This window comes from Sphaerodactylus townsendi, linkage group LG04 (genome assembly GCF_021028975.2).
Source record: "Sphaerodactylus townsendi isolate TG3544 linkage group LG04, MPM_Stown_v2.3, whole genome shotgun sequence".
Lineage (NCBI taxonomy): Eukaryota > Metazoa > Chordata > Lepidosauria > Squamata > Sphaerodactylidae > Sphaerodactylus > Sphaerodactylus townsendi.
Window position 1 is genome coordinate 93,444,189 of NC_059428.1, and position 22,283 is coordinate 93,466,471.

The window sequence follows — 22,283 nt, forward strand, 5'->3', positions numbered from 1 at the left end:
GGGGGTGGGGGTGGGGGTGGGGGAGGATGGGATAAAAAGACTTGCTTTTTGTCCTATCCCCCCTCCTTCTGCACCCTACTCAGCATTGCTGACTGAGTGCTGGGCTGCTTTGGACTCTCTAAGCAGGCCAGCACTCAGTCAGCAACTCTGAGAAGAGTGCGGGGGGGCGGGATGGGACTGAAAGATGTTTTCCCTGGGAATTGGCTGCATTCAGGAGTCCCTTTAAACGATCCCCGCATGCAGCCCCTTCCCTGGGGAAGGTTGTGTGTGGATTCTTTAGTTTCTTGTGTTCTGTCTTTACAAACTGAAGAGTCCACTTCTCTTTCCTTCAGGAATCGACTGCATGCAGACATCGTTTAAATGATCCTCAAATGCCGCTGAATCCTGAATGTCAACAAGCCGGTCCGAATACTTTGTATTCGGATTGGCTCGTATTTGGGGCTTTGGATTTGGGCCTAGTTAGAATGGTCTCTTTACTACCTATTGCCAGGCCTAAACTTGATGTCACAGTCCAAGGCTCCTTATCTCTGGGTAAGAAGGGATGGAGCATGGACTCATCCCTGCAGGGGGCAGCATCTCTGTGGTAGGGCTGGAAAGAGAGTCAGGTGGGATGGTAACAGCAAGACAGAAAGAAGGCCCACCAGTACAAATTTCCTGTGGGGCAAAGGACTTCTCTGGTGTAAAGGTCTTCTTGAGATGGAGCTTGCTTGAGAGGAAGAGCAGGGAAATAGGAACAAAGAGTGCCCAAGTGATTAAAAGACCCTCACTGAAGGCCATCAGGAGGCAGATGACTGAAGGCTGTGGGCAGGCACTCGGGACTTTTGTAGATAGGAAGGTACTAGACCTCCTGAAATTTTAGAAGTCAGTAGTCCTGGCCCCAAGGACAGCCAGGAGAAACTTTGCACATCTAACTTAGGCAATAGGCTACTCCTGGCTTAACCCTGCAAGAAGAGTGCCATGGTCAGTGCAGAAGCTTAAGGACCAGGAAGAAGGGCCCAGGCAGGGAAAGCAGCCTAGCAGCAAAATGGAAACAGGTGGAGATAAGGAGTCATGAGCTGGCTGGACCTCTGGAATTAGCAGTGTAAAGGAACCAAGCCATTACAATGCAAGCTTCTCTGTCCTGGGCTATTTCCTCCTTTCTGACAATGTGAAGAAAATATTGTCCTTCCCCAAGGGGATGTGGCTCCTGGTCCTAGGGCCATCACACTTGGATAACATGAATACAAAACCCCAGCCAGTCAAGCCTGTGAAAAAATGTATGATGACTAGTGTTCCTAATCTTTACTGTATGGCGACCTATAAGTCAACATTTATTTGATATGGTGACTCTGTCAGGACTGGCCGAAAGGTTTTTGACACTCTAGGCAAACTATGATCTTTACACTCATCTAGTTCAGTATTCCATTTTCTACAGTGGCTAGCCAAATGTTATTGAGAAACAAACTTCACACAAAGGTGCAGCTGCTCCCAGTATGAACCCTGAATAGGCAGCATTTCAGTATTCTTTGTCTACAATGGTTAAGATTCCAGCCTCTGACCACCTTCTCTATTATGGATTATGGTCGCATGCCATTGACTTCAAATGTAAGAGAGCTTGGCTAACAATTTATGGATGTAATACGGTGGGCGGGGGGTTGTTCAAAGCTACAAAATAAGGATTTGGTTAAGGACCAAAAAACTTTGGATATAGTTAAAGACTTTATTTGGATTGGGTCCCTGAACACATAATGAAAATCTGTCTGACCCATTCCAGAACATTCCAGGGACACACTATGCCTCATGGCAGAAAGTGTTTGTGGAATATAAACAGAAGCAGAAGGGCCTAGAAGCTTGGCTGTGGCATAGGATTATTCCTGTGCTCCTGCTAGTTTCTCTAAGGCTGTCCTACTGTTTCTCCATCACTGTTCTAGGATCTGCAGCTATAAGTAAGCACCTCCTGAACAAACTTATCTTGGTCAGGTGAACCAGAAAATTGACATGGTCAATTGTATTAAAAGCTACCAGGAGTAATATAAGAATAAATGGGAATGCAATCTTCTTGTAGGTTACCCTCAGTCAGGACAGCCAAAGCAGTTTCTGTCCCATGCTCATACTGGAAACCAGATATAGCCATTTATTGCTATGTAAATGTGAATTTTGATCATGTTTTGAAAGCAGAACTATGGTTATTGTAAACTCTTCTAGTACCAAAAAATTCCCACAGCATGGCTGTGAATGCTAATTTTCCTTTGGTTGTTACACTCTGTGCTGTTTTTACATCTAGGAAAGAAAGCTGCCATTGATGAGGACAGCATCTGCAAAGGATGAAGTGTGTGTAGGAATGATGAACTCCAGCCCTGATGAAAGGGCAGATTGTCTTATTGCACATTTAATTGGCACTCTTGGAGTGTGTGTGTGCTGGCATGAAGCGTTGATATTCTTAGAATTTGGTATACTGCTTATAGCTCCTAAATTTGAGGGAACTAGGAAACAAATTGTTCATGATACTTGATCTTTTTTGTTTTTCCTCATATCTTAATGGCAAATATAGATACGAATAGATTTTTAGCTTATGTCATAGGAGCTGCATCAAGTGTTATTGCAGATAATGCTTCAGTTCAGTGTGTGCCACAACACAATCATGTAATCCTAATACAAATATACAAATTGAAATTTGGATGTTAATTGAACTAAGCAGATCAGCACTGTTTTTCAAAAGGGTTTTTAGTTTCCTTTTTCCCCATGGTATTTCCTTTCTTTCTGTTTTCCAGGAGCAGTAGTGGCGTAGTGGTTAAGAGCAGGTGTACTCTAATCTGGAGGAACTGGGTTTGATTCCCCGCTCTGCCGCTTGAGCTGTGGAGGCTTATCTGGGGAATTCAGATTAGCCTGTACACTCTAACACACGCCAGCTGGGTGATCTTGGGCTAGTCACAGTTCTTCTGAGCTCTCTCAGCCCTACCTACCTCACAGGGGCCGTTTCTGCACGGCCCCCTCGCGCCCCCACGCCGGCAGGAGTTCCGTCGGCTGCATGAAACTGCTCGCGACGCAAGCGATGCGCAGCAGGCAACAGGAGGCCGGCAGAAGGCAGCGCGTTCCCGCGACGGAGCCGCCTCTGCATCCCACTTACTGTTGTCTTCACACCGTCGCCATGCGGGAAGCCGTCGCAGCCCTGCTCCATCGCTGCCCTCCCACCCCCCCGGAGGTCGGAGGGACAGTGTAATGGGCGAAGGCTGGCACGCCGCAGGCTAATCATCATCACTTGGCGGGGAAGACAAGCAGTAAGCTGCGGGCGGGAGAAGGCAAAGCGCCCGGCGGTTCGCATCACGCCGCAGGGAAGACGATCCCTCCCCAACAACAATACCCCTTTAAAGGGTTGTTGTTTAGAGGCGGCTTGACAGCCGCCCTGGGGAGGGAAGAGGCATCCAGGTCGCCGCCAAGCTGCGTTGCAGCAAGCGGCGCCTATGCTGAAAACAGCGGCCTGGGGAGCCTTTTTTGGCGCCCCAGGCCGTGCGGTAGAAACGGGCCGTGCAGATACGGCCTCACATTTTAAAAGAATAACATGGTCTTCCTCCAAAGTTTTCATGTGATGTCTTAAACATCAACACAAAGACATTTGGTTTTGTCACCAGCATCAGGGCTGGCCACGAATTCCCAAATGCAATTTTTCTTCCATCAGCAAACAAAAATAAAATGTTTGAGAGACAGATTGTCAACCATTGAATATTGGTGTTATTTATGTACATAAGAGGCTAAAATTCATTAGAGTTCCATGTATGAGGTCTGACAAAAGAACTGTTAGTTAACATGCATGCATTTCTGAACAAGACTGGCAGTGCAACACACTCTTGTGTCAGGACTGACTCAAGAAACACCACTTCCAAATATTCTACACTTCAGACAAACTGGGGTGTAGAGACCATTGTAGAAATAAAGAAGCCAGACACCAAAGACGTGACTGCCTCATTCAAAATCATGATGTGAACACAGCCTCCTTCCTCTCTGCAGATGGTTCCCCTCCTCTTGGCCCACTCCCTGGCAGACTCCTCCTCCTCTGTTCCAATTCCTGTCTCCTCAGCCCTCCTCTCCCATGCTCTCTCTCCCTGCTTCCTCTTCTCCCGCAGCCCCCATCAGCCCAGTGCCAGCCTTCTCTAGAGTCACAGCAGCTCAATCAATGCCAGACACAGCACCTTCATCCAGCCAGCCCCACCCTTCAACCAGCCCCAAAAGCTCCCAGTGCAGAAGCAGCCAGAAGGAAATCCAATTTCTGGTGGAATATCTAATGCTGGCTTCCTTTCAAACCAGACCTGAGGCTGATCCAGCAATGGATCTTCTGTCCTTCAATAAGGTACACACTCAAGATCACTCATGACAGATTAGTTACGCCTCAGCTGTCTAGAGATCCATATGCTGTAAGTCCTAAGGAAAAGAAAACAACCGGCCTTGCAAGGGGAACATGAGCCCACCCTGGACCACGTGGTCAACAGGGAAAGGAGAGGAAACCTCAGCAAAAAGGTCCAGATAGTGGGTTAGATAGAGGGGAGAGGTTCATTTCATACATCTCTTTGAAATGGAAGAAGAAAATCAGCAGCTGCTGGACTCTGTCACAGAAACTCAACATTAAATGTATCTAACTGGTCCCTCTGGCTTCTGAACTCATGAGAACAAAAGCCACCAGGAAGCCTCAGCAGCTTCACCCAGTGCAGCTAGTTGGGGAGCCAAGGGGACACTGCCCCCTCCCTCCCTGGCATTCCTTCACCAGCTCATCAGGACTGGCCAGATGGCAGAACTTGGGATGCACTTCACAGGCCAATTCCGGCCACCGGAGGTCACCAGCAAGAAAATGTCAGCAAGTCACTTGTTGCCCAAATTCCTTGCCCCTGTTTCAGTAGCCTCTGGCTCTCTGCTCCTGCTTCAGATTTCTTTCCTGGGTACCACCAACCCCTTGCCAAACAACCACAGGGAAATGTCTGAATTGTGCCTAAAGCAGACAAATAAGTCCCTAAAGCCTAACCCAGTCTGCAAAGCCTGTGACCAAACCCAATCTGATTATATTCTGCTGGGCAGGGCAGGTTATCAGCAGGCAAGAAGCCCCTCAGGATTCACCGGTAGGCACCTGTGGGCCGCTCAGGTTGTTTCTACCTACAGAAGGGCCCAAGCCCTCAAGGTCACCTTTCATCTTTTATGCAACTTGCACCAGAACTGGAGAAGGTCGGGCCTGTCAGCTCTGTGGGGAGGGCTCAGGTTCAGCAGGATCTTCAGTTAGGCATTTCAGCCTCCCTGTAAGGTAGCTTGAACTAGAAAGTCTTCATTTGCCAACAGCCACCCACTGAGCTCAACAGGAACTCATCCTACACCAGCTGGAGTAACATTTTAGATGTACCAGTTGTGGTGCTCCTTGACTGTGCAATAACGAGACTTCAGTTTCTTCTACTGAAACAGCATCAGGAACAGGCAGTTAGACTTCTACTGCCAGAACTAAAGATTAGGAGCCAAAGCATCATACATTATTCCCTGTCTCCATGCCCCCCTCTATGCCCCTCTATGTCACCCCACTGGTTCCCAAGGGGGAACAGCATCTCTCCCTATCACATGGGAAGGAGACAGACCGACCCTCACAGGGTCAAAGCCATCCACACTCCCCAGCCTTTGAAGTGCAAAAGCCAGCAGGTGTCTACAAGCAGGCTGGTAAGCAAACTAAAAGACAAAGAGCAAATAACATCCCCAGGGAGGGAGGGAGGGAGCAGGCACTTGTGAGAGAGCTCCACATCCCGCCCAGGAGACATGGCAGGCCAGAACTGGGCAGGTCATGCCACCAGTCCTTTGACTCTCAATGGACCCCTTCCCCTTATGATGGAAGAGGCAGGCTGTACCAGCCAAGATTTCCCTGCTTCTGCTTCCAACCTCCTTGTGCAGGACAAGGGCAGTCCTGGGAACTGGCTGTGCAGGAGGATGTGCTCACAGACATCAGCTCCCGGATGCTCACATGATGAAGAGGAGGAAGGAGGAGGAACAGGAGAAGGAGAAGAGTTGGATTTGCATTCCCCCTTTCTCTCCTGTAAGGAGACTCAAAGGGGCTTACAAACTCCTTTCCCTTCCCCCATCCTCACAACAAACACCCTGTGAGGTGGGTGGGGCTGAGAGAGCTCTTTGGCTGTGACTCACCCAAGGTCACCCAGCTGGCATGTGTTGGAGTGCACAAGCTAATCTGAATTCCCCAGATAAGCCCCCACTGCTCAAGGGGCAGAGCGGGGAATCAAACCCGGTTCCTCCAGATTAGAGTACACTTGCTCTTAACCACTACACCATGCTTGAGAGGAGAGTGTTGTACATGTGTGTCCAGGGAGGGGGGAGAGAAATAGACACTGTGAATTACAGGGTCAGAGCAAGGGGGGGGATCACAGCCTTCCTAAGAACTCAGCAGCCATCCAGACCTCCTGATTTCCCCCCCCCCCCAAAAGGAATGAGAAAGATCAGAGCAAAGTTGGGGAAATGGACACAGCCCTGAAGCCAACCTAGAAGGCAAACAGACTATGCACAGAACACACAACTACATGAGGGAGCCGCTGTGTTCTGAAGACACTTTGCTGCCAGGCTCAACTCTGAATCCCAGAGACCAACTGGAGCTTTGAGAACTTCATCTCATAGAAGTCTAGCTGCATCTCAAGATCTTTTTCTAAGATCTTTCTTCTTGTGCCCCTCTCTCGGTTCATAAGAGGGCCTTCTTAACAGCACTGCTGAGACTCAGGAACTCTCTGCTCAGAGATACCCATTTGTTCATTCCCCTGAGGAACCTTCTGTTGGAATTTCCAGCCTTGTTTGCATGCAGTGGCAGCAGAACAAGCAGCAGGGAATTCTGGGAAGCTGCACAAACATTCTAAAGGTGACAGTTAAAATCCGTTGGTAGTGTTCTGTTCCCTCACTCACTCTCTTGCTCTGACTGCCTGACTGCCTGCCTGCCAATTGGCCATGTTGGCAGGGGCTGATGGGATTTGTAGTCCATGAACATCTGGAGAGCTGCAGGTTGCAGACCCCTGGACTAAGTGAAAAGATGTTCTCTGTACTGCTGTAAACCAAATGCTATGTAAAAGTGCTCTGACAAAGATATTGTATCACAACCAAACTGTAACAAACTATGAGCCATGCATGTAACTATATATTTGTGATACTTTGTTAATGTATATACTGTATGTTTTCTCTCTCAGTTAAAGTAAAGTTCTCCTTATGTTTATGAACTTCTGAGGTAAAACAGCTGGTCTTTTCAGAGATAACTATTCTAATTTAATGTGCCACACAATCCACATTTCTGCTCATTGCTCGACAGGATTATATCTATATCTATAAACGCAAAATACCACTGACTGACTGACTCATCAAAAAAGCTCAAAAACCACCGAACCTACAATGTTGAAATTTGGCACACTGGTTTATTATGTGGTTCAGGTGCTCACTAAGAAAGGATTTTCCAAAATATTCAGTTTTACTCGAGTTATGACACATTTACTGTTGAACTCTGGCCATCTGTGTTACTGTTGAACTCTGGCCATCTGCGCGAACATTCTAAAGGTGACAGTTAAAAACCTGCTTGCCAAGCTAAAGGATGCAGTACAGGGAGTACAAATGATTCGTTTCACAGAAGATTTTAATGAAGGGCACTTTGATGCTCTACTTCCATGTGTCAAATCGACAAGTTCTGATAATGCCCACCAAACAACAAGCACAATTGAGCCAATGGTGGCCCAACTGGATTCTACCACCGACCTCACCGCATACAAACCTGTTCCTTCTGTTAAAACAGCTAAAGGGAGGAGAGGGATTAAATGTAGAAAGCAATTTACAGATTCGATTTTAAAAAGACAACTACAGGAAGCTGCTGCAAAATATGTGAAAAACAACCCAGATGTTCATAAAAAGGCTTGAAAAAGTATGCTGAATGTCACCCCGAAGTTCACAGACAGGCTGTGATAAAGTATGCTGAATATCACCCCGAAGTTCACAGAAGCTGTGATGAGGTATGCTGAATGTCACCCCGAAGTTCATAGAGAGGCTGTGAAAAAATATTCCTCTAACAACCCTCATGTTAACCAGACTGCTACAGCCAGACACAATAAAAAAGATTATAAATCAAATTATCACCTTGGACTAAAAAATATTTGTCTAGTTTTGAATATAGATCTCTCAGTGATTACTGTGGAGACAAGGTAATTGTTCTCGGACTTCGATCGCCCTGTGCTTGGTGTCATGCTCTGAAGTGGCAGGATGAGCCCCCAGGAATGTGCTGCAGTGGCGGTAAAGTTCAGTTCCCTGCCATTCAACCCTACCCTGAACCTCTTCACAGCCTTCTCACTCATCAGCATCCAATGGCAGAACACTTTCTTTCTGCTTCCCAGAAATACAAAGGATGCTTCCAAATGACGTCTTTTGGAGCCCGAGAGGTGAAAGAGAGCAATTTCATGCCAACATGAAGGGACAGGTCTACCACAGGATAGGAAGCATTATGACGGGACCCCATCAGCAGCCGTCATTTCTTCAGATATACTTTGTTGGGGATTGTGGAGAAAATTTTTTTTCTAAGTTCTCATCTCTCTCGCAGAGATAAGGTCTCCGCCAGAGTCTCCGCCGCAGATGCTGGCCCATCGCCCGGGTTATGGAATGCAGTCAAGGCCAGGCGGCTGTCCCGCTCATCAACACCATTGAATCCTTTACAGAACCCTGTGGGTCGGTTCTTCTTGTCTTGCTGGGCTCTGGGAAGAGGAAGGCTCTGTCTGGGAGAGAAGGCAGTGGTCATTTCCCTGCAGGCCCAGTGATGGGAGCTTCCTCATAAGCAATACCTACTTAAGCTGAGGACCTACCTTGCTGGGAAACAACTAGTAGGCAGGGTTTGTGGTAGCGACAGGGCCAGAGGACTTGTGGTTTGCTTTTCTTTAGTTTGTGTTCCTTGTTGTCTTTGGGGTGCTGTGCCAGAAAAGCTCTCTAAATTATTCTTCTGTTATTAAAGAATTGACTTTGTTAAATCTTTACCAGGAGTGGACAGTTCTCTGTACCGTGCTTGTTCCCCCCTTTTTGGACACGCTAGTGGGAGAGGAAAGTCCTGGTCCTTTCTAGTGGGCACAATCCAAAGGAACTGACCAGGTGGGTGGCAATGTGAACCCTGGAATAAGATGGCCCTCTCCAGGGAAAGGTTGGCAACTCTGGGAGAGGTCAGGGAGGGTGAGAATGGGGCTAGCCTGCAAGCCATGAGGCAAGCCACCAGTTTTGCCACCAGTCTCCCACTAAGTAGCCCTTCTGCGCTCAGCAGAGGCCAATCTGCTGGTAGTCCCTGGTCCCTCAATGATGTGGCTGCTGGCCTTCCACGCTGCAGACCAGTGGCCTTTACAGCTCCTGGCCCCTGCCTGAAAGTCAGGAACATTCTTCCCTCCAGCTGTCCTGGGTCTCCCCTCACGGGATCTTAACTAGTGAGTTCCACCAGGGCCTGCCAAAGACGGAGTTGTTCCACCAGGCTTTTTGGAGATGTCTAGTCGCTGATAGGTGCCCCTCCTCTTCCTCTTCTTCATCTTTCTGGGTCTCTTACCATCTATGGGGACCGTTTTTCTTCCCCCTTTTGGGAGGGAGTTTTAATGAGGGTTATTAGGACATGATGATTTTATTTACTTTTAATTAAGCCATGCGTTTTAAATTGTTTTAATGTATTTAAGGGTTATTGTATATATGTGATTTATGTTGTTCACCGCCCAGAGCCCTTCGGGGGTAGGGTGGTATACAAAACCCAATAATAAATAAAATAAATAAATATGCCATCTTGACTGACAATGATGCTGGTGACAGGATCATGCTGGCTCCACAGCTCTTTGACCATCAACCCCCCGTGGACTGTACTGCTAATGTAAATAAAGTCCCTCTTACCACATATTCTTCTATTGTTCCATTTGTATATTGTGCCCAATGATAATGGCACATTTCATCATACCATCTTTTACTTGGTCTTCTGTTTTGAATCTCAACAAAAGCTTATACATTTTGGCAATAGCATGATCATTTTTGATCATAATTATATTGATCATAACATAATAGATCATAACATAATTCCACTTCAGGTTCAAATAATGCATTTTTAAATGGAGGAAGAGGCTGCTGCTTTGACTGTTACATTTATATCTGTTTCTTTTGTACAAACAGGAAATGCAAACTTCACTGTTAACTTCACTGGTTTCTGTGTTGCATTTAGACTCCCCATCACTACCAAGTTTAATGCAAAGTAGGATAAGTGGCTACACAGGAAAGTCTGTGAACTTGAACAAATACATTGTGTTATGATCTTGGGAAGGAGAAAGTTTCTGTCAGTAAGTGGCTGCTGATACTAACAAAGGCTCATTCCGCACATGCAGAATAATGCACTTTCAAACTGCTTTCAGTGCTCTTTGAAGCTGTGCGGAATAGCAGAATCCACTTGCAAACAGTTGTGAAAGTGGTTTGAAAATGCATTATTTTGCGTGTGCGGAAGGGGCCAAAGATTATAAAGAACTCTGGAAATGCTAACTACAGATATTTAAAAAGATGCAGCTGCCTTTCAGTCATCTGAGTTTAAAAACCAGATAAGAGAAACACTGAAGATTGGTAAGATTTCTAGCATTGTGATGCTACAGCTGCACATCTAGTGATCTTACTCGTCAAAAGTAACTAGAACTGACATCAGTAGGGTTAGAACCATGTTCAACAGACTGCTGAGATTTTAATTGCTCAGATGTTAAAGTTTTTATGTTCACTGTCTTTGAAATGTTTCAAATAAACTTCAGCATGCTAGTGGTAATCACAAAAAAATTCAAGGAGCCCTAATAATGCAGTTCCATGGAATTAGAATCTTCTGCTAAAAATGCACCAGGTGGCTGCTTCTCAAGTTCTGTTTCTGAGCAACCTAACATCTGTAAGCTACTGCCTCATTATTGGGTCTCACACCAATTGTTCTACATGTCTTTATTTTTAGAGGCTTTCCTGCTAATTCATGTCAGCAGTTAGCTAAAACGTAGAGCAAGACTGCACAATGCATTTCTTCAGCAACTCATAATTTAGCCGTTTGGCATGCATTGGATTCTTTGTAGCATTCTGGCTTTAGTATTTGCTTGGAACCTGTTTTGTTTTGTATAAAGGAGAGCCAGTGTGGTATAGTAATTAAGAGCAGGTGGACTCTAATCTGGAGAACCAGCTTTGATTCCCCACTGCTCCACATGAATGGCAGATTCTTATCAGGTGAATCAGGCTTGTTTCCCGCTCCTACACACAAAGCCTGCTGGGTGACCTTGGGCTAGTCACAGTTCTTTGGAACCCTCTCAACCCCATCTACCTCATGAGGTGTCTGTTGTGGGGAAAGGAAGGGAAAGGAGTTTGTAAGCCCTTGAGTCTCCTTACAGGAGAGAAGTGGGGGTATCAATGTAAATTCATTTTCTTCTTTAGACTGTATGTGTTACACTCCAATCAGGGGGAAAGGCAAAATGTGTAGAAAATGCTCACTTGTATTTCTGAGGAACACAAATATGAAATTAAATACTTTCAGAACATAAATCACTTCAGGTCTGAAGTATGCTGACTGCCCTTTTTCCAGAATGCCACAGGATTCCGTCTTAAAGGGTGACAGTGGCATATAAACTAGTGTCAAACTTGCATTAACTATTATTCCCTGTCTCATATGTTCTTTGGTGAAGGTCTTTGGGGCTTTTTTTGTGTGTAGCTTTTTGTTTGCTTGGGTATTCCCTGTTATGAAATGCAGTAAGATTGGTATATCTTCCAAACGTTAAACTTCTAAAATGAGATGGCAAGGCCCCCTCAAAATTCCTTGGTTTATTCTTTTTTTTTTAAAGGCATTCCAGTGAATTTGGATTTCCTTGGCCATCTAATCTGAAAGAACATGTACCACATTAGGCAGAGCTGCTGAATGAACCCTGTTATATCTTGCAGTGGCTCCTTGCTATAGTGCTGGAACAAGTTTGATGCTGGCCCACTGCATGTTGATTTCATGGGTATTGGTCAGGAATGAAAAGCATAAGAGGCATTTCATGGAAAGAGCAAACCTTCCAAAATGAATATTATTTTTAATTTCTGTAGTTATCTACCAAGTTGTATCAAGTGAGTTCCATAAGGTATCTAAACACATACAATTTAAATTTCTTCATTGATACAGAGGTTGGTGTCCAACCTTCTTGCAGTGATGCTGTACCTTCCATACATTATGTTTCCATTCCCCCACACCCCCAAAGATTAGTACTCTCCTTTGTTCATGCTAACTTCTGTCTGTGCTATTTCTGTCTTCCCTCGGGATTATTTCCATTTTTATCTGTGATATCAGCTTCAGATTGCTTCTGCTTCTTAAACTTCCTACTGGTGAAAAATGGAATCCCTGTATTTGTACTGAGATCTCTTACTGCAAAACATAGCTTTGTGGTAATATCTTTATGGAAGTACAGTTTATATTCTGGCTGCTTGATTGGTTTAGAGGCAGAACCCTAGAAAACTGATGGTCTGAAAAGTCTCTGTGCTGATGGATCAGCACTGTTGTCAAAAATGCCTCCTATGCCTAGTCAAACTGACTTGGCAATTTCAGCATATTACCCTGATCTTAGAACATTTGCATTGGTAACCCAGATGTTTCTGGGTCTTGTGTGATCTGCTACCCTCATACTGACTTTCTTTCCATCCTATGTACAGGAAAGTGGCAGCCATGGTAGCCTATTCTAGTTCTTTCCCAGTGATGTATCCACAGCTCTGGGATGACCTAACTGAGGAGGTCCTAGCCACATCCTCTCTCTGTTTTTGTAGTCTGTGTACTGTAAAGCAGTCCTGTTTACAAGGGTTTTTATTTAAATCTAATCAGGTGATTAAGCTGTTCCATTGCTGGTTTGTATGTTACCTGGCTCTTAAAGTGGTATGGTTACTGAGAGGTTTCAAGGGTTGTATTGTGTGATGTTGGGAATAACTATTTATGTAAATTGCCTTGCGTTCCCCATGGGAAAAGAAAGGCAATATACCGGTAAATATATTTTAATTGAAAAGGCTCCCCCCGATACCTTTTTTGGTACTCTCAACAGCATTCTACTAAAAATAATTTCCTTTTGAGTATCAGATGAGTATGTATCAATAAAAATAACTTTAAAAACTTACTCGTAGACTGTATGTAGAGCTGAACACATCTAAAGAGTTTCAGACTCTAATGTGTGCAGTAGCTCTGGGGTTTCTTTATACCTGGGACCAGAAAAGTGGCTAATTTTTATCACTGAGCATCAGGTGCCATAGCTCTGTGGCAGAAAATGTTCTTTGTTTGCAGGAAGTTCCCAGTTCAGTGCCTGGAATCTCCAGTGAAAAGAACCCCAAATATACCTGAGACAGAATTGCTGCTGGTCAGAGCGTATGATGGACCAGTAGTTTTCCATCCCATGTAATGGTGAATGACCCACCTAAAGATGTAAAATTTGAAGCCAAAGAAAGCATGGGACTGGGGGGGGGGGGGATATTTTTAAAGATTAAATAAATGGAATCATTACCTATAAAACTGCATCTCCTTTTTCTGCTTTTAACAACATAAAATGCATAATTAATAACTTACCATCTAAAATTGTATTTGGCATATTTAAATACAAATTCCTCAGTTTTCTACAAGTGGGATTATAAATACACCCCACACTAAAGCAAAAGTACTTTGGGCTGAAGCAACCCAAAGTTCTTTTGCTTTAGTGTGGGGTGTATTTATAATCTTAAACTATTTTAGGACACTTCTCTCATTCCGGAAAAGGGGGGAATCATAATCTTTTCTCAGTACTGTTATGTAGTGGAAAAAGATACGTGACGAACATCATTTTTTCCCCCACTGGAGTTTCTCATGTCTAAATCTACCTTCCTCCAGCTTGAGACATGGGTGGACTTGTTCCTTAGTCAGGACACTGTGTATGATGCCTGTTTTTTGTGTTGCATGCATTTGATATTAAAGAGGGTTCTTGTACCATGTTAAAAAAGTGTTATTTGATGGACAACAATGGGAGCTGGTGGAATGTTGGTGAGAGGGTCAGTTAAACAGCCAATAGTTCAGTTGGATTCAGTGCTGACTGAGGGTCCAAGTAGTTGTTTGAGTGTGTAGCACAAAAGCAGTCTGCTGCTGACTGAGAGAAAATCAGCTTTTAATAAAGAATCCTGAATAGGGCTATGGTTCAAAAGTTCAGCTGTGAAGAAACTTTGTAATCTCTACCTGATTCACTCCAGTGTAGTGTTTGAACCATAAATAAAAGTTATCATTTTTGTCTTTCAGGACTGATAGTTGGAGTGATCTTGAGGTATGGCACACCTTCAGTCAGCAGTCAAGATAAGGCTTTCAGCTGCTCCCAGGAAAATCGAGCCTATACAACTCTGTTGGTCAACATCAGTGGGAAATATTTTGAATATACACTAAAAGGAGAAATAAGCCCTGGAAAAATACACAATGTGGAACAGAATGACATGTTGCGGAAAGTAAGAATTATCCATCGAATATGTTTATGTACAGATCCACTTTCTGAGGCTGAAAATTGGACATAATTGCATTCATCTATATTTGTTTATGTTACCGATTCTGCTGTCAGACTAATAGAACTGGTTATGCTTTTGTAGCAATTTAGTAGTGCTGAAAAACTATTAAATGGAAGGGGATTTTTGGCTTCCTTGTTCCATTCTTCCCTTTTGGTTTTAGAAAACAAAGGTGGTGATACTATATATTATTAAGAATTCATCTTTAATTCCTGTCTGCATGAATTAACATTAATGCATTGGTAACAAATCAAGCTTTGGCCTTGTGCCTGCCAGGCAAGAATTCTACTACTTTCACATAACTAATGTTAATGTGGTCCCCTTAAGCAAGAGGCATCTATTTTTAGGGGTTCTTATCACTGTAGTGGTTATGTGATTGTCAGTAGGAAGGTGCAAACTCCAGATGGTAACTGATATGAATTAAACAGTTATTGGAAGGCATTACTGCACAATAAGCTACTAAATCAACTGTACATTGCAAACTGAATCAGATGCATGATACAGGAGCATGGTGCAAAATAATCAGTAAGGTGCAGGTGGTTACAGAAAATAATATAAACAGTTATATAGGCAATACTGCAGTATGAGCAAAAGTAGTATAATTCTAAGTCTGTTTCAACCCAGTAGAGCACATGGAACTGTACCTCAATGAACACTGTATAAAGGCACTCGAATGTTCACGAAGTGGAGGAGAGTAAGAGATCTGTGAAGAGGCACATGCACACTGCAGTCACATTCTCACCAAAATAGCAAAGCTAGGGAACACAGACTTTTTCTCTAAGTTAAATAATGAAGGAAACTTGCACTGCCACTTGTCATAATATTGAATTTCACAACTTTTGATTTGTATTTTGTTGGGGGGGGGGAAGGGAAAGGAGTTTGTAAGCCCCTTTGAGTCTCCTTCCAGGAGAGAAAGGGGGGATATAAATCCAACTTCATCTTCTTTTTCTTCAACTGTTGACACTCATTTCCCTTTTCCTGAAATGTTCTGGTGCATACCCCCGGGGTACACATACCTCTGGTTGAGAACCACTGTGTGTAAATACCTTGGAGAGGGGAATCTTTTTCCCTTATCTGTAGAACCCAGTTAAGTGCGGACTGGTTCTCAGCAACTGCTTATCTTAACTGAGTTAGCAAAGTTAATATTCCATGGTAGTTTCTGGGCTCCTTTAGCTAAATCCACAGATTTTCCCAAGCTGTTTAAGCAATTCTACAAAAAAGTACCAAAATCCATCAATTCATGCTTCTCCTCACCCCATAATATCAGTTGGAGTTAAATCATCACTGGGATTCTTTCATGGGAGGGGTCATCTATTATAAAAATCCATTTGGATAAACTGCCTCCCTTAAAGGTTTCTTTCAGTATTAAGAGGGGCTTTTCCAGTGTTGCCAACTTCTTGCATTTAGATGTTCCTCATGAAATTCGCAAGAATCACTCAGTGCTGAACAACTGCAGTCTCAGCAAAAGTTACAGTTTCTAATATAAAACTACAGAGTCAGGCTCTGAAATCCATTTTGTTCAAAGATGAAGACTGTAAAAGTCACTGGGCCCTGTCAGATACTCCACCTAGTTATATGGTGGCACCAACCCTGATGTCTGTTATCATACAACATAGTACAAAATAAAAATAATGTGTACCTGTAGTCTGAATGAGCTGTAGGGAGTAAAATACAAATAATTTTGTTGCCAGAAAACTGAAGTCACCTATGCCCCACTGAAGGAGGCTTTCTTTCCCTAAGCATGTCAGTCTCTGAATAGTTTACACTGATATGATTAAGGGATATCAGTGATTAAGAGATACGAGAGATCTCCATCTTCAAAATCTCGGCAATTTTTTGCTAAGGAAACTTGGTCTTAGAGCCTTCTCCTTCTCTCTTTGTAAGGTAACCTTTGACCCAGAAGTATTCTTCAACATCCTGCTGCCTCCTATTATTTTTCATGCTGGTTATAGTTTGAAGAAGGTAAGTCCAAATAATTTTCTGGACTGTGTTTTGTCTGTGTGGGTCTGAGTCCTGTATACAGGACCTGATTATTGATAATGAAATTGAGTTAATCAATTTGTCTTTTGTCTGGCTAGTGGTTGCCTCTGGTTTTTTAAAGCATCTATAATTTATCAGCTTTATACTTCTAACTGTGTAGCTTGAAATAGGGCTTGGGATACTTTCCTCTACCAGTGTTGAATGCCTGATTCTGTTATTAGTTAAGCTAATATTAATAGATGAATACAAATAATTGTTATGGATTTGTATAAATAATGTAATATAAACAGAGTTATATTAATTAGTTATATTTATATATTAACGCATTAATATATGTCAGTGATTGTAATTGCTTTAGTCTACTTCAGTCTAAACTTTGAGACAATTTTAATGACTTCTATATCACTGAAACCTGAAGTCCAAGATACAAAGAATTCCCACAGCATACTGTACCTTTTCCTTCTTCAGTCACAATTTCTCATTCCATATCATAGGTTCTCCAACGTTCATGGAATGTGTTAGGTTGTGCAAGGGGTTGCTCTCAGGACAAGGGTTCAGGAGTGCAGGAGCCTGCGTGAAGTTCTCTGTATGAAACTGGCATCAGCCTAATCACTGAGTTGCTGATAGGTCTCGGGATTCATCATAAGAAGAGTTTCTTATAGGGAGCGGGGATAGGATGTGATTTTACAATATACTTTTTCCTGCGCTTATCTCATTAAAACACACAAGTTACAAAGCTTACAGGTAACCAAGTTTCTCAAATATTTACAGCAGCAAAGCAAACAGACCAAATTGACGTTTCTGAGAGTTGAGTACAATTAGCAGAAGCCAGAGCATTAAACTTGGCAGCTAGCTTGTTTTGGAAAGCAGTTAGGCAAAGTATGAGAGGGCCAGGACTAGCAGCTTTCTTTCTTTCTTTCTTTCTTTCTTTCTTTCTTTCTTTCTTTCTTTCTTTCTTTCTTTCTTTCTTTCTTTCTTTCTTTCTTTCTTTCTTTCTTTCTTTCTTTCTTTCTTTCTTTCTTTCTTTCTTTCTTTCTTTCTTTCTTTCTTTCTTTCTTTCTTTCTTTCTTTCTTTCTTTCTTTCTTTCTTTCTTTCTTTCTTTCTTTCTTTCTTTCTTTCTTTCTTATTACTTACTTAGCTGGCTATCCTCACAACAAATGTGTGGTCATGACTGGCCCAAGGCCACCCAGGAAACTTCTGCGCTAGAGTAGGAATTTGTACCTAACTGTTCTAGGGCCCAAGATGCTAACCACTGCATTACAGGCTCTTCTGTTCCCTTACATCATTATATTTAATGGCTCCACTCTGGCATAGATGTTAGATTGCATTCTGATCTCTTTTTAATTATTTGGATAGCTTTGGCCAAATTGTTGTTTCTGTTGACCTAACTTGGAGGTTAACTATGAGGCTTAATGCATTGGTGCCAAGGAGAGCTATAGAAACATTTTAAAATGGTTAGTTCATCCCAGGGTTCTTTTTTTAACTGTGACAGATGGAGTTCTCTAAATACACAAGCTGTATGTTTTCTGTTTCATAGTCAGCAAAGGGGAACCATGGGGCCTCTTCATGTATTTATCCAGATTGCTCACCAGATACTATCTACACTTTCATCCCTGGCATGTGCTGTTTCCTCTGGAGTTTATACCCCAAAACAGCTCTGTGTTACCATGTGACCAGATAATTTGTGTACATATTGGAAGAATTTTTGTGTATTGTAACAGCTTTTTGCTGGGACTTTATTTACAGTGAAAGGTGTTAGTCCTTTGGGGAGCTCACAGCCACTATAAACCCATCTGAGGGAACTATCCTTTCTGGCCAGAGGTAGAGGAGCCCTCATTTTTAGTGGGACCAGAATGAAATGAGGGAATGATTACCTAAGAAGTGTCTGCTGAGGAAGCCCCCACACAAAATACTTGGCATGCCATGTTGATTTTTGGGAGAAGGTTGTGGAGGGGGGTTATTTCTCCTGAAGAGCTGCTTTGTTGAGTTAAGGAGAAACCCAAAAAGCATTAAGAGCACCTATGCTATTTGCAACCCCATTCTGGCCTCTGTTCTGATTTCAACTCCCTTTCTCTGATGAACCAGTGAGTTTACTTCAGTTTGCTGGCCATGTGAAGCCACTATGTCAGACAATCCTGAAGTGATTCATACATGACAATGTCTCAGTCTTCCAAATAATTCAGAAGGCCTGTATTGTATACGCAAAATGTAGCTTTAGTATTTTGCTAAATAGGTTTTAAAGAATATTTGATATGCTTGCATCTAACCCATTTCTCTTTTAGAGACACTTCTTCAGAAATCTGGGGTCTATTCTGGCTTATGCCTTCTTGGGAACTGCAGTCTCTTGTTTCATTATTGGGTAGGTGAATTTTGTGAAATTATTAGACTCCTGGTATTGTAACCTTTGGCTACCTGTTACTCAGGGTATTCGTGGACTGATTTGATTGATCCAGATCAGTGCAATTAAACTTAATGGCATCAATACTGCAAAAATCAAATTTAAGATGGCAGTTGTGCTCTCTCTTTAAAAAAAAAGGAGTGAGGGTTTTGTCATTATTCAAGGACAGATTAATTTCATTATCTTTAAAAATAAACATTCCTTCATAATGAGCTCATGTGATGGCAGTTTCTGAATTTCAAAAAAGCTAGGAAGGAATTTTCTAGAATCTCAGCCCTATGGTAAAAATAATCCTTATTCTATTTGTCTCAAGATAGGGTTGCATAAGGGGAGGGGTACCTGCTAATTTGTAATAAGTCTTCAATGGCTAGAAATATGCTGGCCTATAATTAGTTAACAGTTCTTCATAATGAGTAGCCAATGCTGAATGCTACATATAGTAGTCCCTATGAAAGGGGGGCAGTATTTTTTCTTTTCCCTCTAAAACTTCCTGGAGTGAGTTGGATCCAAAATGCTCTTCCATGATTGCTATTATGATTCGCCTTAGATGGGAAAAGGCAGTTTTGCTGCTCCATGCTCACTTGGCAGATCTCTGACATGATAGTATCCATGGGACTACAAAGGGAGCAGAGGCGCGGGAAATCTGGTTCCATTAGCTTCAGGCCACTTGTTGTCCTTAAAACGGCCCATATTGTTCCCTATTTTTTCACTCCTCCTTCACTGAGCCAGATTTAAAAAAGAGGTCAAGGTTATACAACTCTGTATTTACTTGAAAATAAGCAATATATGATGCAGTAAACTCTGTACATTGTCAGTAATTTCACCGGTCACTGGAAGAGAGACATATGACATAAATCTTTATAACAATCTGAATTACAGATTGTTGCATATTTTTCCTCCCTTGTAGGAATCTTATGTATGGTGTTGTGAAACTAATGAAGCTTGTGGGGCAGCTCTCTGATAAATTCTACTACACAGATTGTCTTTTCTTTGGAGCTATCATATCTGCTACTGATCCAGGTATTGTGCTGTGTAGCCTTTAAGGAGTTAAAATATCTTATTTTTGTTATTACTGGCACATTTATGCCAGCTCAGCTATCATATGTGTGTCTTATAACAAAAGATATCACATGCCACCTGGGAGAAATATAAATATGATAAGAAACATTTGTCTGATGTTTGACTTTACATTTAGGGAAAATGAGAAGTACTGATAAAGAAGCAGGAGCGTATAATTTAGCTGCCTTTACTTGTATTTTGACATGTGGCTTCTTATAGAATTCTCAAATGCAATATTAATTCAGATATACTTGATTAATTCAGGGGACTTGGGATAGACATGTGGTTTGCAAAACTGCAAAAGAATGCACAGAATGGAGGTGTGCAACATACCAGTAGTTGGTTAGTTGGCTGAAGCTTGCTGGGAAATTGCTGAAAAAGCAATGCAAATGCACGAATTTTCCTTTCTCTGTTCTTAGGTTTTGGCTTAGGCTTCAATGAAATCTTTTCTATACTACCCAAGCAATGTGAGAAGCCTTGGCCTGGGTGGGGGCAGCACACTTCGAGCAGTGCCTGGCTTCCCAGAAACCGGAGCTATGCTGAAGTGCTGAGGAGCAGTCCTGTGGTTTTGCTTGTAGCTTCAACAACAAGGAAAGGATCTCTGCTGCAGCAGTCATCCCACACCCAGTCATTGTGCTGTAGTAGAGATGGGAAATGGAGCAGAGTCTAGCTGCTCCAAATTTCTCCGTGGATTGCAACTATTTAGCAAGGGAGCCCAGCTAATACACAGTTTGTATGTTAATTGGGTTGCATTAGCATAATAAACCTTTGTAATTTTTGTATATGAGTTTCTAGTTCAGAGTCTCAAAGGAAACTGTAGGTGTCTTAACTGGACTTTTGTGCAAAGGTTTTGCAGCTGTGGTTGCATCCTGGCTTTTCTCATTGTAGTGCTTCTATACATGAGGTTGCACATTTGATTAGGGAAAAAAGGTGTGCAAGCACCTGGTCCTTTCTGACCCATGGGGTGATGTCACATTACAATGTTTACTAGGCAGGATATGTTTACAAGGTGGTTTGCCACTGCCTTGTGCAGTAGTCTACACTCATTTTACCAACAGAAGGCTGAGTCAGCCTTAAGCTGGCTGTTTGATACTGGCATCAGTCAGGATCAAACTCAGGTTATGAGCAGAGCTTTGACTGAAGTATTGCAGTTTATCCTCTGTGCCACGAGGCTCTTGCAGGCTTGATTATAGGATGCTTAAATTTGTCTGTGTTGGGTATATCTGTTCTATTGCCCAAAAACTTACATAATACTAATTTTGTTATGCCCTCCTTTTTTTTCACTTGTAGTCACTGTGCTGGCAATTTTTAATGAACTGCACGCTGATGTTGATCTCTATGCACTGCTGTTTGGAGAAAGTGTTTTAAATGATGCTGTCGCCATTGTCTTATCTTCGTAAGTAAAAAATTTGCAAGCATGAAGCTGGCCAGAGGAAAACTTAGCTTTCCTACTGTCTTATGAATCTGTCTTGTGAAAGCCAGTATCTCTACATTTGAGTGACAACTCTTAAACATTTTCAATTAGATGAGGGTCATATGATTCTAGTGATGACAGTTGTATAGTGAAAAAAGTATTGTGTTAATGCTCCTTTCCCCCTACCTCTCCTATAGCTCTATTGTAGCCTATCAGCCCACAGGAGGGAATGTCCATGCTTTTGATGCAGCAGCCTTTTTTAAATCTGTTGGTGTCTTCCTTGGAATCTTCAGCGGTTCTTTCATGATGGGGGCAGTGACAGGAGTTGTTACAGCCTTGATATCCTTTGTATCAAACTCATTTGCAGATTAATTGCTGATGTTTGGAAGTGGGGAAAATGGCTGTTAACTGGTACTTCCCTGAATATGCTATCAGTAGAGCTGAGCTGAGTATCTTGTCTCTTAAAAACTCTGTTCAAGGAAGGAGAACTTGGTAGTGTCAAGTCCTGGCTAATATAGGATCTAATAGTGTCACAGAAGAGTCAGTCTGGAAGCAGAACAATTGCAGATTAAGGTTAAAGTTGAGGGCTTCCTCTGAAGGAGTCAGGAGTAGGGAGGTATGGAGACAGCAATTAAATGGGAAAGCAAGGTGAAAAATAGTGAGCCAAAGGTTCTAGAGGACAGGCCGAAAAGCAGATATCTGGAAGAAAACTAGGAGGCTACCAGGTAAGGCCAGAACTGTTTGCTTTCTAGGTAAAAGCTGAGCTTGATCTGTAAGCTCTTATAATAAGGCCAGGTTGGGTAGAACCATTGAGCTTTCCTCTGCATCACAGTGGCTCTCATATTTCAGGATTTACATATGCAGACTTCAACTGCTTTCTAGCAATTCTATTAGCTGGGATTCTGCAGCTTCAA

At 42.8% G+C, this 22,283-nt stretch overlaps 1 protein-coding gene across 1 annotated transcript in view; it reads left to right on the forward strand.

The window, feature by feature from the left end:
- Positions 1-22,283, forward strand: part of SLC9A7 (solute carrier family 9 member A7) — a 66,302-nt gene that overhangs the window by 13,549 nt on the left and 30,470 nt on the right. Inside the window, 6 exon segments of the mRNA XM_048492778.1 lie at positions 14,264-14,463; positions 16,402-16,479; positions 18,781-18,857; positions 19,804-19,916; positions 21,246-21,351; positions 21,567-21,708. Of these exon segments, the coding sequence (XP_048348735.1) occupies positions 14,264-14,463; positions 16,402-16,479; positions 18,781-18,857; positions 19,804-19,916; positions 21,246-21,351; positions 21,567-21,708 (716 nt within the window).